The sequence below is a fragment of the Aquarana catesbeiana genome, linkage group LG03 (genome assembly GCF_042186555.1).
Source record: "Aquarana catesbeiana isolate 2022-GZ linkage group LG03, ASM4218655v1, whole genome shotgun sequence".
Taxonomy (NCBI): Eukaryota; Metazoa; Chordata; class Amphibia; order Anura; family Ranidae; genus Aquarana; species Aquarana catesbeiana.
In genome coordinates, this window is record NC_133326.1 from 422,249,219 (window position 1) to 422,264,499 (window position 15,281).

Sequence of the window (15,281 nt, forward strand, 5' to 3'; positions counted from 1 at the left end):
ACTTAAGCCGTCCAGTCCAGATGATCTCTGCCTTCACCTTGGTCACATCTCTAGAGACGCTCTCCTATGTTCCTGTTAAAGATTTGCTTGGTTGACATTCCTTCTGGTTCCAGATCCTATTTGCTGTTCTACTACGCTCATCTCTGGCTCCCTGATATTTTGGGTTGTCTGACTTTCTGTTCCGTTTCCTGAACTCTGGCTATGTTTTGACTATGTTTACTCTGTTTACCCTTTTTTATTATTATTAAACAAGTGTGATTTAACTGTACTTCTGTCTCAGTCTGATTCATGGTTTCTGACATTGTGGCTGTAATGTGTTGTCGGGTCCCGGCAATATAGATGAAAATCATTGAAAAAAATGGCATGGGTCCCCCCCCCAGTTCATTACCAGGCCCTTCGGGTCTGGTATGGATATTAAGGGTCACCCCGCACCCAAATAAAAATAATGGCGTGGGGGGACCCCAGGCACTATATACTCTGAACAGCAGTATATATACTCTACAGAAAATTGGGCCTTAGGTGTTGGTACAAGAACACTGTAAGCCCTCACAGTTTTTCTTGGTGCACGCAGGAATGGGCCCTGCTGTAAAATATTATATCATGAATTGTAATTACATGCCCCTGTTAAACAAGGACAGGAAAATTGGGCCTTTGGTGGTGGTGGTGCAACAACACTGTAAGCCCTCGCAATTATTCTTGGTGGGCACAGGAACGGGCCCTGCTGTGAAATTTGATATCAAGAATTTTAATTTAATGCCCCTGTTAAACAAAGACAGGAAAATTGGGCCCTTGGTGGTGGTGGTGGTACCACAGCAATGTAAGCCCTCACAGATACTCTTGGTGGGCGCAGGAACGGGCCCTGCATTGAAATATATAGTTACATAGTTACATAGTTAGTCAGGTTGAAAAAGACACAAGTCCATCCAGTTCAACCTTAAAAACCATAAATAAATAAAATAAAAAATAATCTACATCCATGCTGACACAATCCTCCTCCTCCTTCTTCCTGTGTGTTTGGCGGGCCTGCAGGAATGCTATCTGGATAAAGGGGGCCTTGAGAGGTAAGGAAGTCCTCCTCTTCCTCCCGCTGTTCTGCCTCAAGTGCCATGCCACAAATTAACGAAAGGGGCAGAGTCTACCAGCTGAAAAGGCAGCAGTTGCAGTGGTAGCAATCTGGCCAAGCTAGCATTTAGACGCTGAGCATGTGGATGACTAGGACCAAATTTCTTTCAACGGTTCAGCAATTGGGGAAGGGAAATTTGTCAGCTAAAATCAGATGGTGGTGTATTGCTAGCAGATTGGTGTATATATTCAGTGTATGTGTATATATATATATATATATATATATATATATATATATATACACATACATATACACTAGACTGACTGTGTATATATATCAAATACACAGCCACTAACTGAATAACCTGCCTGCTTAATCTAACTCAAGCTATCTCTCTGTCCACGCCAACAACACTACACAGGGCAACCGTGTAAGCTGCCTTATATAGTGTGGGGCGTGGACTTAGTCCCCCTGGGCCATGATTGGCCAAAGGCACCCTGCCTTTGACCAATTATGGCTCTCTTAGCAGAGGGCGCTGTGATTGGCCAAAGCATGCAGGTCAGGTGCATGCTTTGGCCAATCATCATACAGCACTGCACTGCAATCTCGCAGTGCATTATGGGGCATTCCACGGCACTCAAATTTGCCGCGAACACCCCATAATATTCACTGTTCTGTGAAAGGGAGAACACCTGATGTTCGAGTCAAACCTATGTTCGACCCGAACATCAAGCTCATCCCTAATTGTTAGTAATCAGTAGGTCTAGTAATGCGTTCTCTTGTTGGTGCATTCACCAACTGACTCATGAAATTATCCTGCAAGACATTTAGGAAATGGCGAGCCTTAGACGAATGCGTGGTTTCTTCTGCCTAGTCTATATCTGGATAATTAAAATCCCCTATTATAATAACATTTCCCAGCCTTTCCGCCATTCCAAGCTGTGATAGGAGGTTCGCCTCCCCCTCCTCCCTCAGGTTAGGGGGCCTGTAGCATATGCCCACTATTGCTTTCCCATTATTTTCTTCCCTTTAGAGCTCCACTCACAAGAATTCCTCCTCCTCCCTAGATCCATTAGTGATGTCATCCCTCACGTTCACTTGCACATAATTCTTGATATACAGGCATACACCTCCCCCTTTCCTACCATTTGTATGTTTACTTCAAGATATAGAGGATCAAAATAATGCAGCAACCAAACTGAAACAGAATAATACCCCACTAATCTGAATAGAAAAAAAAATCCAAATGGTTTCAGTCAGCACTTGGAGCTCCTTTTTGCTCCTTTACAATTACTTCCACTTGTAGATCTTTAATCCAGGTAAAATCCTAAATCAATACTATTAAGTGTATTGCATTTTTGCTGGAATATTAAACTACAAATGGAAGTAATTGCTAAGGAGCGACTTATGCTCTCAGCAAACAGTAACTAAAACCATATATACTTATGGGTTTTACCACACCATACTGCATCTCTGAATCTGATACTCTTCATTATGGCCACAATCCCCTTTTCAGTACCATGGGGCAAATTGGTCATGTAAACAGAAATAATGCTGTCAGGTATTTATAAAGTTAAACTATTGTGATGATATGATAAAATGTCATTGTTTTATTCACCACAACTTGGATTGTATGCTACAGTACTTACAGGGCTTTCCTTTCTAAATGAAAACTCCAAAAAAAAAAAAAAATTTGTAAGAGAAACATGTATGACAGAAGAGGATTGGATTATAATGTAAATGCTTGTTTGATATTCCTGTGAAATCTATGAGGACCCTAAGATGAGTAGCACACTAATAAAAAGAAGGCCAAAACCAAACTTTCAGTTCAGATGCTTTTTTTATACAGTATAGTTACCTAAATACAGGGAATGTATACCACTGTAATTTTTCCATTGAACAGTTAAAAATGATTGGTGTATGTTGGATTGCTTACCTCTCTTATTCTAGGCTGCCAGATATGAGATGTGTTGAATGGCAGTGTTTCATTTCCATAAATCTCCTCTGTGTATTAACAGACAAAATTAGATGGTTAGCTCATCACAGTATTCAACTCTACTCAGCAATTCATTCACTATAAAATACAGTATCAAATTCTTAAAGTGGTAGTAAAGTCAGTTATTTAAAAAAATGCCGACCGGCCGGCGTTTTATAACAGAGGAGACCCTAGAGGTCTCTTCTGTCATAAAAGTTCCCCCTGTCAGTCATTGGGTAATGTGATATGAGCCGCACATGTGCAGCTCTGTTTGCTGCAGCACTGGGACTCCCACTCGCACAAATGACATCACCTTGGCCTGGCCAATCAAGTGGCCAAAAGTACAAAACACAGAGGAAAGACCCGGGTGAAGATGGAAGCACCGAGGACTGGGGAGAGGCCTGACAGCACATCCCTGGAGGTAAGTCTGTCATAATATACTAGCATGCAGTGCATTCTAGTACATTATGACTTAAACCTGCAGGGGGACCATTTCCTTTATTCTGCATACATAACTTAAAGTAAAAAATATAGGGTTTATTAGGGCTTATTTAGGGAAACATGTCATTTGAAAAATATCGCTGCCCTGTTCCTCTATTTGGAAGTTGCCTGGCTGTCATGCTCATTATCTGGCTTTAGTACTTGTCACTCATTGATTTTTGAACAAGTATCACATTTGAAGTTTCTACTTCAGAGGATTTATGTTTGTTTGGTTCAGTGACTCAAAATGCATTAAAGTAAATCCTTTACCCATTTTCAATATGTTTAGTATCATGTCTCGCTGTTTACAGTATTTACACTTCTGTAGCCAAATTAGGATAACACCTACTTTTTTTTTTTTTGTATTCCCCTCACATAGTATAACTGTAATAAAACATTTAAAAATTGCTACTTTTTACTTGCTCTGAGGAACTGACCAATCCTACTTAGTTTTCCCTTTCTATGTAATGTTAAATTGATATTAAAGTCCTTTTTTTGTTTAAAAAATAACAAACATGTTATACTTACCTTCTATCAGAAACCATTAATCAGACTGAGCCAGAAGTACGGTTAAGGGGGCGTGGCCTGTACATGGCTGTGTAGGGACACGTTTCTGCTGAGCTCCCGTCCCTGGCCCGGCTAGCCGAGCTTACCACGATCCATACCCATCCAGATTTATACGGTATGCACTCTAATGCCCTGTATACACAGTCGGATTTTCCGACGGAAAATGTGTGATAGGACCTTGTCGGAAATTCCGGCCGTGTGTGGGCTCCATCACACATTTTCCATCGGAATTTCCGACACACAAAGTTTGAGAGCTTGCTACAAAATTTTCCGACAACAAAATCCGTTGTCGGAAATTCCGATTGTGTGTACACAAATCCGACGCACAAAGTGCCACGCATGCTCAGAATAAATTAAGAGATGAAAGCTATTGGCTACTGTTTATAGTCCCGACGTACGTGTTTTACGTCACCACGTTTAGAACGATTGGATTTTCCGACAACTTTGTGTGACCGTGTGTATGCAAGACAAGTTTGAGCCAATATCCATCAGAAAAAATCCATGGATTTTGTTGTCGGAATGTCCGATCAATGTCCGACCGTGTGTACAGGGCATAAGAAGAGGGAAACCGCAGGGAAAGCCAGACCAGTGAAATCCGGCAAGAATGAGAGAGATATAACGCAATATATGGCTCACCCTCAGCCGGCCTCCTTCACTTCCAAGATGGCAGAAACACGTGGAGAGATGGAGGAAATACAGGAGCGAACGGGTCAGCTGGCATCTCCAGCGGTATCGATGGAATCTGATTCACTTTCAGATATCCCGGCTATCTTATAACCCAACACCCGGACCCAGGTAATGGGTCTTTGCGAAGCTGGCACTGACTCAGAACTGTGGGCTCTTTTGAAAGCCCTTCCAACTAAAAAGGACTTTGAGTCTCTGATCAATCGTGTGGAACAGCAACACCGGCAAGAGATGCAGGCAGTGAAAGGAGAGCTAAAATCCCTCTCCGCCAGGCTTACTGCAGGCGAAACTTCGGTGGTAGAGCTGGAACAGCGAGTCACTGATCTTGAACACCTGCAGGATGCCCACATTGATGCAGCGACAATGCTCCAGCTACATATGGAAGAGATGGAAGATAGAAGCAGGCGCAATAATCTGCGCCTACGTGGTCTTCCAGAAGAGACGGGAGCCGAGGACTTCGCGGCTACAGTGACCGATATTTTCTGGAAATTGCCAGGAGAAGATCTCCCCCAAAGACTGGAATTCGATCGCATCCACCGGGCGCTGGGTCCTAGATCTGCAGACCCTAGCAGACCGCGGGATATAATTTGCCGTCTGCATCACTACACTTATAATGAAACTATCATCCGTAAGGCATGGGAAGCTGGAACTGTCGACTTTGATGGGGCACAGGTAAAGATCTTGCCTGATGTCTCTAGGGCCACTCTGCAGCGGAGGGCTATCCTTTGCCCCATTGTGGACTTAGCCCGCCAGCAATCAGTAACATACCACTGGGGCTACCCTCTGTCGGTCCTCTTTAAGAAGAACCAGCACACCTTCAATCTGAGATCACCGAAGGACCTGCCGTCTTTGTTCGTGTTCCTGGACGCGGCACCCATCAGGATGCAAAACTGGCTTACCTTCTTCCCACAGTCGGGCGGCCAAGCAGGTCCAGGGACATCGAGGAACACCTCCCAACCCAGACCACAGCGTCAGCGACGAAGATCACGAGCACAGACACCAGGTGAGTCATTGGAGTCAAGCCATCAGACAGTTGCAAATCAGTGGTCTTGCTATCAGACAAGTTTTTTAGGTTGAATATTCAACACAGAAAAACAAAATATAACGTAATGTAATATATAAAATAATGATTACACAGAGTTGTCACACATACATCACCCTCTCTAACATTTACAATACGGAATGATTTTACTGTGGACATTTAAAGATACAGAGCCCCAAATATCAACCCATTGGCTACAAACTGACATTTTCGCAATACTTCAAAATGAGTCAGAAACAAAATCTCCCATTGGACCAATAAGTTTACAATGCAGATGTGTTATACACACCCCCCTCTATGATACCTTACAATACAGTATCATTTTACTGTGGAAATTTAAAGATACAGGGCCCCAAATACCAACCCATTGTCTGCAAACTGACACTTTTGCTCTACTAAATGGGTTAAAAACAAAATCTCCCATTGGACCAAAACGTTTACAATGCAGATGTGTCATACACCCCTCTCTATGATATTTTACAATACAGTATGATTTTACTGTGGAAATTTAAGGCTACAGAGCCCCAAATTCCAACCCATTGGTTACACAGTGACATTTTTCCAATAGTTCTAAATGGGTCAAAAACAAAATCTCCCATTGGACCAATACGTTTACAATGCAGATGTGTCATACACACACCCCTCTATGATATCTTACAATACGGTATGATTTTACTGTGGAAGTTTTAAGATACAGGGCCCAAATATGAACCCATTGGTTAAACAGTGACATTTTTCCAATACTTCTAAAATGGGTCAAAAACAAAATCTCCCATTGGACCAAAATGTTTACAATGCAAATATGTCATACACACCCCCCTCTATGATATCCTACAAAAATGTGTGATTTTACTGTGGAAATTTAAAGATACAGAGTCTCAAATATGAACCCATTGGCTACAAACTGACATTTTCGCAATACTTCAAAATGAGTCAGAAACAAAATCTCCCATTGGACCGAAACGTTTACAATGCAGATGTGTCATACACACCCCCCCCCCCTCTATGATATCTTACAATACGGAATGATTTTACTGTGGAAATTTAAAGATACAGGGCCCCAAATACCAACCTATTGGCTACAAACTGACACTTTTGCACTACTAAATGGGTTAACAAAACAAAATCTCCCATTGGACCAAAATGTTTACAATGCAGATGTGTCATAAACACCCCCTCTATGATATCTTACAATATGATATGATTTTACTGTGGAAATTTAAAGATACAGGGCCCCAAATACCAACCCTTTGGCTACAAACTGACACTTTTGCACTACTAAATGGGTTAAAAACAAAATCTCCCATTGGACCAATACGTTTACAATGCAGATGTGTCATACACACCCCCCCTACGATATCTTACAATACGGTATGATTTTACTGTGGAAATTTAAAGATACAGAGCCCCAAATACCAACCCATTGGTTACAAACTGAAATTTTCGCAATACTTCAAAATGAGTTAGAAACAAAATCTCCCATTGGACCAAAACGTTTACAATGCAGATGTGTCATACACACCCCCCCTATGATATCTTACAATACGGTATGATTTTACTGTGGAAATTTAAAGATACAGGGCCCCAAATACCAACCCATTGGTTGCATAGTGACAGTTTCCAATACTTCTGAATGGGTCAATAACAAAATCTCCCACTGGACCAAAACGTTTACAATGCAGATGTGTCATACACATCCCTCTCTATGATATCTTATCTAATATCTAATATGGTATAATTTTATTGTGGAAATTTAAAGATACAGAGCCCGAAATACCAACCCATTGGTTATAAAAGCAACACTTTTCAAAAGTTATAAATAAAAAATAAAATCTCTCTTTGGAGCAACATAAGTCTAAAGGTTTTATGCCCCTAAACAGGGAGTGGATTGTTCAGGGATGATATGGCTGAACTTATTCTGTCTGTAGAATTGGCTGATTTACTGCTATGAAAATGTTACCCTTTGTTTTTCTTGCCTTTTTTTTTTAATAATTTTTTTACATTTTTCAATTCCAGTGTTAATTTTGACCGCAAATTTTGATCTAGTTTTAATTTTGACGAAAATGCCATTTGGTTTCGGTCATATTTTAGTCATCTGAATTGTTTTAGTTTTAGACTAGTTTTAGTAGACTAAATAACATAAGATTTTAATCGACTAAATCTATAGTAGATTTAACCAACTAAAATGTAATGACAGAGATTACATACCTGTAGGGTTGCCACCAATCCGGCTTTTCCCCCGACAGCCCGGGTTTGGAGTCGGGTGCCCTGAAACCCAGACACCCGACTCAGCTGGGACCGGATGGCAACCTTTAATTAACGGCCGCACTGATGTGAATTCAGTGTGTCCGGTCATTTCGTAACTGCAGGGCTGCGCGTAACAGGTGTGTGCACTGTGCCAGCGCACAAGTCACACACTCCGTGACCCCCTCCGGACCGACTCCGGCAGAAAGGGGGTCACGGACTGTGTGCCATGTGCACCAGCACCCATCGCGGGCTGCCCTGCGGTTCAGCAATGACTTGCTGCACTGAGTTCATTAAAGGCTGCCGCCCGGTCTCTACTAAGTCGGGTGTCTGGGTTTCAGGCAGCCTGATATCTGGGCACCCGACTCCAAACCCGGACTGTCCGAGTGAAACCCGGATTAGTGGCAAACCTAAAGGTATGTAATCTCGGTCATTACATTTTAGTTGATTAAATCTACTATAGGTTTAGTCAACTAAAATCTTATGTTATTTAGTCGACTAAAACTAGACTAAAACAATTGAGATGACTAAAATATGACTAAAACTAAATGGCATTTTAGTCAAAACTAAATTTAAATGAAAATATGTGGTCAAAATTAACACTGGTGTAGAAAAATGTAGAAAAATAAATTAAAAAAAGGTAAGAAAAACAAAGGGTACTGAAAAATGTTCGTAGCAGTAAATCAGCCAGTTCTACAGAAATTCAACAGATAAAATAAGTTTAGCCACATCATCACGGAACAATCCACTCCCTGTTTAGGGGGGGCATAAAACCATTAGACTTAGGCCTCATTCACACCGGGTGTTAGAAAACCCATGCCAGGAATAAGCGGCTGTAAAAACATACTTTTAGTAGCCTCATACATTGGTGTTAATGCACGTTTAGCCATGCTAGCTTTTAGCAGCGTTCCTCTGCCTCTATTCAAAATCAATGGTTCCCTATGAAAGCCCATTGATTTGAATAGAAGTCGCACCAATAGAAGTCAGATCATGATAAACCCTTGTCAAAAAAAAAAATGGTGTGGGGTTCCCCCCAAGACCATACCAGACCGAAGAGGTATGTATTTTAAGGGGAACCCCCCATGCAAAATATGGCGCGGGGCCCCCCCAAAATCCATACCAGAACCTTAAGGTCAGGAAAAGGGGAAACGATCGAATGCCCAAACCCCGTCCTGGACCATACTAGGCCACATGCCCCCAACATTTGGGGGTGGGTTGTGGTTTGGGGCAGGGGGGACCTGCGCCCCCCCACCCTGAAGCACCCTGTTCCCATGTTGATTGGGAGGAGGGCCTCTTCCCGACAACCCTGGCCGTTGGTTGTCGGGGTCTGTGGGCAGGGGGCCTCTTCCTTCCGATTTCTTCTCCCTCAGGCAATGTCTTCATCGCCTGGTTCTTCTCCCTCCGCTGATGTCTTCATTCGCTGCCGTTTCTCCTCTCCCCGCTGGTTATCTGCTCTCCGCTATCTTCTCCCCCTGTTCTTCCTTCGATGTTCTCTCAACGCTCTCTCCTGCTGTAATGCTAGGGCTGCCGTGTGCCATTACTTATATAGCCATGTGGCAGGGCCACCCGGTGATGTAATCTGGAGGCCCCACCCCTTGTAAAATCACTGCCCGGGCATTATGTCACGAGGGGGCGAGGCCTCCGGATGACATCACCGTGTGGCCCCACCCCATGGCTATATAAGCAAAGGCACACGGCGGCCCTAGCATTACAGCAGGAGAGAGCATTGAGAGAACATCGGAGGAAGAACGGGGGAGAAGATAGCAGAGAGAGGAGACTCAGAAGAGGCAGAAGACAGCGGAGAGAGGAGAACCGGCAGAGGGAGAAGACAGCGGAGAGAGGAGAACCGGCAGAGGGAGAAGACAGCGGAGAGAGGAGAACCGGCAGAGGGAGAAGACAGCGGAGAGAGGAGAACTGGCAGAGGGAGAAGACAGCGGAGAGAGGAGAACCAGCAGAGGGAGAAGACAGCGGAGAGAGAAGACCCAGCAGAGGCAGAAGACAGCGGAGCAAGGAGGACCGGCAACAGAATAAGACATGGAGGGAGACAAACCGGAGGATGAAGACATCGCCGAAGGGAGAAGAAATCAGAAGAAGAGACACCGGAGCTGCTTCAATAATTACTTTGTCAAAACCTTTTTTTTAATTTTGACTCTTTATTTTTTGGGGTGAATGGGTAGGAGTACAATGTACCCCAAACTTATTCACATAGGGTGGGGGCCGGGATCTGGGGCCCCCCTTGTTAAATGGGCTTCCAGATTTCGATAAGCCCCCCACCCGCAGACCCCAAGAATCACCAGGCAGGGTTGTCGGGAAGAGGCCCTTGCCCCATCAACATGGGAAAAAGGTGCTTTGGGGTAGAGGGGCAAAGGCACTCACCCCCCCATGTTGAGGGCACAAGGCCTGGTATGGTCCGGGGTGGAGGCACTCGCCGTCCTCCCCCCTTTTCATGACCTGCCGGGCTGCATGCTCAGATAAGAGTCTGGTATGGATTTTAGGGGGTAACCCAGAAACGTTATTTTTTTCATTTTGGTGAGGGTTCCCCCTTCAAGATCCTCAGGGCACAAGCCGCACCACAAGTTGGATCATCATGATCCAATTTCTGGTGCAACTTCTATTCAAATTAATGGGATCTCATAGGGAACCATTGATTTTGACATGTCAAAAAACGCTTGGCGAGGCTTAATGCAGCTGTATCCAGCGTTAAGACGCATTTAGCAGATTTTACCATTGTCAGACATTTTTACAGCTCTAATCTCTCTCTTCAGAAAGCGCTGGCCCTGGGGTTTTTTTTTGCAGCTTGAAAATGCCTATACCACTTACAGCTCCTAAAAGCCTGTATGTGCATGAGGCCATAGAATAACATTTAAGCTGCAAAAAAAAGTCTGATGCTGCGAAAAGCAGCTGTAAAAACGCCCTGTGTGCATGAGGCCTTATGTGTGAAGGGGTGTAAATGTAAATATTGTAAGATATCATAGAGGGGGTGTGTATGACACATCTCATTTGTAAACGTTTTGGTCCAATGGGAGATTTTGTTTTTGACCCATTTAGAAGTATTGGACAAATGTCACTGTGTAACCAAAGGATTGGAATTTGGGGCTCTGTATCTTTAAATTTCCACAGTAAAATCATACTGTATTGTAAGATATCATAAAGGGGGTGTGTATGACACATATCCATTTTAAACGTTTTGGTCCAATGGGAGTGTTTTGTTTCTGACTCATTTTGAAGTATTGAAAAAATGTCAGTTTGTAGCCAATGGGTTCATATTTGGGGCCCTGTATCTTTAAATTAACACAGTAAAATCATACCGTATTGTAAGATATTATTGAGGGGGGTGTGTATGACACATCTGCATTGTATACGTTTTGGTCCAATGGAAGATTTTGTTTTCAACCCATTTAGAAACATTACAAAAAAAAGTCAGTTTGGAACCAATGGGTTGGTATTTGGGGCCTTGTATCTTTAAATTTCCACAGTAAAATCATACCATATTGTAAGATATCATAGAGGGGGGTGTGTATGACACATCTGCATTGTAAACGTATTGGTCCAATGGGAGATTTTGTTTCTTACTCATTTTGAAGTATTGCGATAATGTCAGTTTGTAGCCAATGGGTTCATATTTGAGACTCTGTATCTTTAAATTTCCACAGTAAAATCATACTGTATTGTAGGATATCATAGAGGTGGGTGTGTATGACACATCTGCATTGTAAACGTTTTGGTCCAATGGGAGATTTAGTTTTTTACCCATTTTAGAAGTATTGGAAAAATGTCACTGTTTAACCAATGGGTTCATATTTGGGGCCCTATATCTTTAAATTTCCACAGTAAAATCATACCATATTGTAAGATATCATAGAGGGGTGTGTATGACACATCTGCATTGTAAACGTTTTAGTCCAATGGGAGATTTTGTTTCTGACTCATTTTGAAGTATTGCGAAAATGTCAGTTTGTAGCCAATGGGTTCATATTTGAGACTCTGTATCTTTAAATTTCCACAGTAAAATCATACCGTATTGTTAGATATCATAGAGGGGGGTGTGTATGACACACCTGCATTGTAAACGTTTTGGTCCAATGGGAGATTTTATTTTTAACCCATTTAGTAATGCAAAAGTGTCAGTTTGTAGCCAATGGGTTCATATTTGGGGCCCTGTATCTTTAAATTTCCACAGTAAAATCATTCCATATTGTAAGATATCATAGAGGGGGTGTGTATGACACATCTGCATTGTAAACGTTTTGGTCCAATGGGAGATTTTGTTTCTGACCCACTTTGAAGTATTACAAAAAAAGTCAGTTTAGGACCAATGGGTTGATATTTGGGGCCCTGTATCTTTAAATTTCCACAGTAAAATAATTCTGTATTGTAAGATATCATAGAGGGGGGGTGTGTATGACACATTTGCATTGTAAACGTTTCGGTCCAATGGGTGATTTTGTTTCTGACCCACTTTGAAGTATTACATAAAATGTCAGTTTGTAGCCAATGGGTTGGTATTTGGGGCTCTGTATCTTTAAATGTCCACAGTAAAATCATACCGTATTGTAAATGTTAGAGAGTGTGATGTATGTGTGACAACTCTGTGTAATCATTATTTTATACATTACATTACGTTATATTTCGTTTTTCTGTGTTGAATATTCGACCAAAAAAACTTGTCTGATAGCAAGACCACTGATTTGCAACTGTCTGATGGCTTGACTCCAGTAGATGAGTTGCGGTAGTCCTAAGTGGATGACTGATGCCGACAGAATATTGTGAGTACCCGTTCTTTGCCTGACTCCTCACACCTTTTCAGTAAGTGAACTTCCATCCTTCCAGTACTCTGCTGATCCAAATCAGTGACATGCCCTACGCCTACACACAGCGAACTTTAACTGCCTCCCCTTTCCGATAACTCCAATTGCTCCTTGATTGATCTCAAGGCATGCCTGTATTGAGCTGTAAAGCCGAAGGGGTGGAGGGCCCTTTCAGGAACGCGGGACATCACAGGGGATATGTTACACGCACCCCCCCCCCCTTCCTCAACTGCAAAGCCCACCAACCCACTTAGACTTTACATGGAAAGGGGTTGGTGACAGAAGAGGTATGGACGGCTGGATACCGAGTATCCCTCTATGGGGCTGTGAAGGATTTACATGCAAAAAAAGGGCTATTCAGATGTTTAAATACTGAGGAGAGAGGGCACCTCTTGTGTGGGAAGGGCTGCCTATCTAGTTCTAGGACTGGGTGGGTGCTATCAGACCACGGGGGGAGGGCCATCTCCCTGTGAGTTTAATGGGGGAGCAAGTTCTCCTTCCCCTGGTTTCCTGATACGCTTAAAGTACCAAAGTTTAGTTGTTATGTTGGTGTTACTTTTTTGTGTTAGCAATACAATTGTCTGCTCTTCCTGCTTGCCATACAGTCAAGTCGCTCAAATATGTATTAATAGACCAGGGTATATAAGATTCCTAGTCTCTCTAGCAGAGAACTAGAATGATTGGAAAATAGAAAACTCTTAATGTGGACTCTGTTGTTTAGTTAAACCAATGGGTTTGGCTGAAAATTTCTCTTTGCTATCAAATACCTAGCTGCTTTAATGGAGGGGGGTAACAGCAAGGAGTGAATTGATGTTCTGCCGTCACCCGAGTAAATTCTTCCCTTCACAGTGGAAACACACAAGTTGTTCATGCTCTGGAAATTATATCAGATTGGCTGTTACAGGCACCCCCACTTCTAATGATTCCCATGAGCGATCCCCATTTGCGAGGAAGTGATGGGAGAGGGATGGGGGACCGCGGTGGATCCCTTTTCTCACAGATCCAATAGTAGAGCTGGGTGGGCTGGATTGGGGGCGTTCCCTCGCAGTTAGTTTCAGTCACTTCCCCAAATAGGTTGACACATCTCTGCTCTGGGTTGTGTTAAACACAAGCTTGAGACTTGCCATACATAGTTTTCTCTCTTGCTGTCTTTATCATATAGTTACATAGTTACATAGTAGGCGAGGTTGAAAAAAGACACAAGTCCATCAAGTCCAACCTATGTGTGTGATTATATGTCAGTATTACATTTTATATCCCTGTATGTTGCGTTCATTTAGGTGCTTATCTAATAGTTTCTTGAAATTATCGATGCTCCCCACTGAGACCACCACCTGTGGAAGGGAATTCCACATCCTTGCCGCTCTTACAGTAAAGAACCCTCTATGTAGTTTAAGGATAAACCTTTTTTCTTCTAATTTTAATGAGTGGCCACGTGTCTTGTTAAACTCTCTTCTGCGAAAAAGCTTTATTTCTATTGTAGGGTCATCAGTACGGTATTTGTTTATTGAAATCATATCCCCTCTCAAGCGTCTCTTCTCCAGAGAGAATAAGTTCAGTGCTCGCAACCTTTCCTCATAACTAAGATCCTCCAGACCCTTTATTAGCTTTGTTGCCCTTCTTTGTACTCGCTCCATTTCCAGTACATCCTTCGTGAGGACTGGTGCCCAGAACTGGACAGCATACTCTAGGTGCGGCCGGACCAGAGTCTTGGGAGAATTATCGTTTTATCTCTGGAGTTGATCCCCTTTTTAATGCATGCCAATATTCTGTTTGCTTTGTTAGCAGCAGATTGGCATTGCATGCCATTGCTGAGCCTATCATCTACTAGGACCCCCAGGTCCTTTTCAATCCTAGATTCCCCCAGAGGTTCTCCCCCCAGTGTATAGATTGCATTCATATTTTTGCCACCCAAATGCATTATTTTGCATTTTTCTACATTGAACCTCATCTGCCATGTAGTTGCCCACCCCATTAATTTGTTCAGATCTTTTTGCAAGGTTTCCACATCCTGCGGAGAAGTTATTGCCCTGCTTAGCTTAGTATCATCTGCAGATACAGAGATTGAACTGTTTATCCCATCCTGCAGGTCGTTTATGAACAAATTAAATAGGATTGGTCCCAGCACAGAACCCTGGGGAACCCCACTACCCACCCCCGACCATTCCGTGTACTCCCCATTTATCACCACCCTCTGAACTCGCCCTTGTAGACAGTTTTCAATCCATGTACTCACCCTATGGTCCATGCCAACTGACCTTATTTTGTACAATAAACGTTTACGGGGAACTGTGTCAAATGCTTTTGCAAATTCCAGATACACCACGTCTACGGGCCTTCCTTTATCTAGATGGCAACTCACCTCCTCATAGAAGGTTAGTAGATTGGTTTGGCAAGAACGATTCTTCATGAATCCAT

At 42.8% G+C, this 15,281-nt stretch overlaps 1 protein-coding gene across 2 annotated transcripts in view; it reads right to left on the minus strand.

The window, feature by feature from the left end:
- Positions 1-15,281, minus strand: part of SLC23A1 (solute carrier family 23 member 1) — a 1,686,654-nt gene that overhangs the window by 1,288,730 nt on the left and 382,643 nt on the right. For both annotated transcript variants that reach the window (XM_073620757.1, XM_073620758.1), the window contains exon 6: positions 3,000-3,067. In XM_073620757.1, the coding sequence (XP_073476858.1) occupies positions 3,000-3,067 (68 nt within the window). The remainder of the gene's footprint in view (positions 1-2,999; positions 3,068-15,281) is intronic.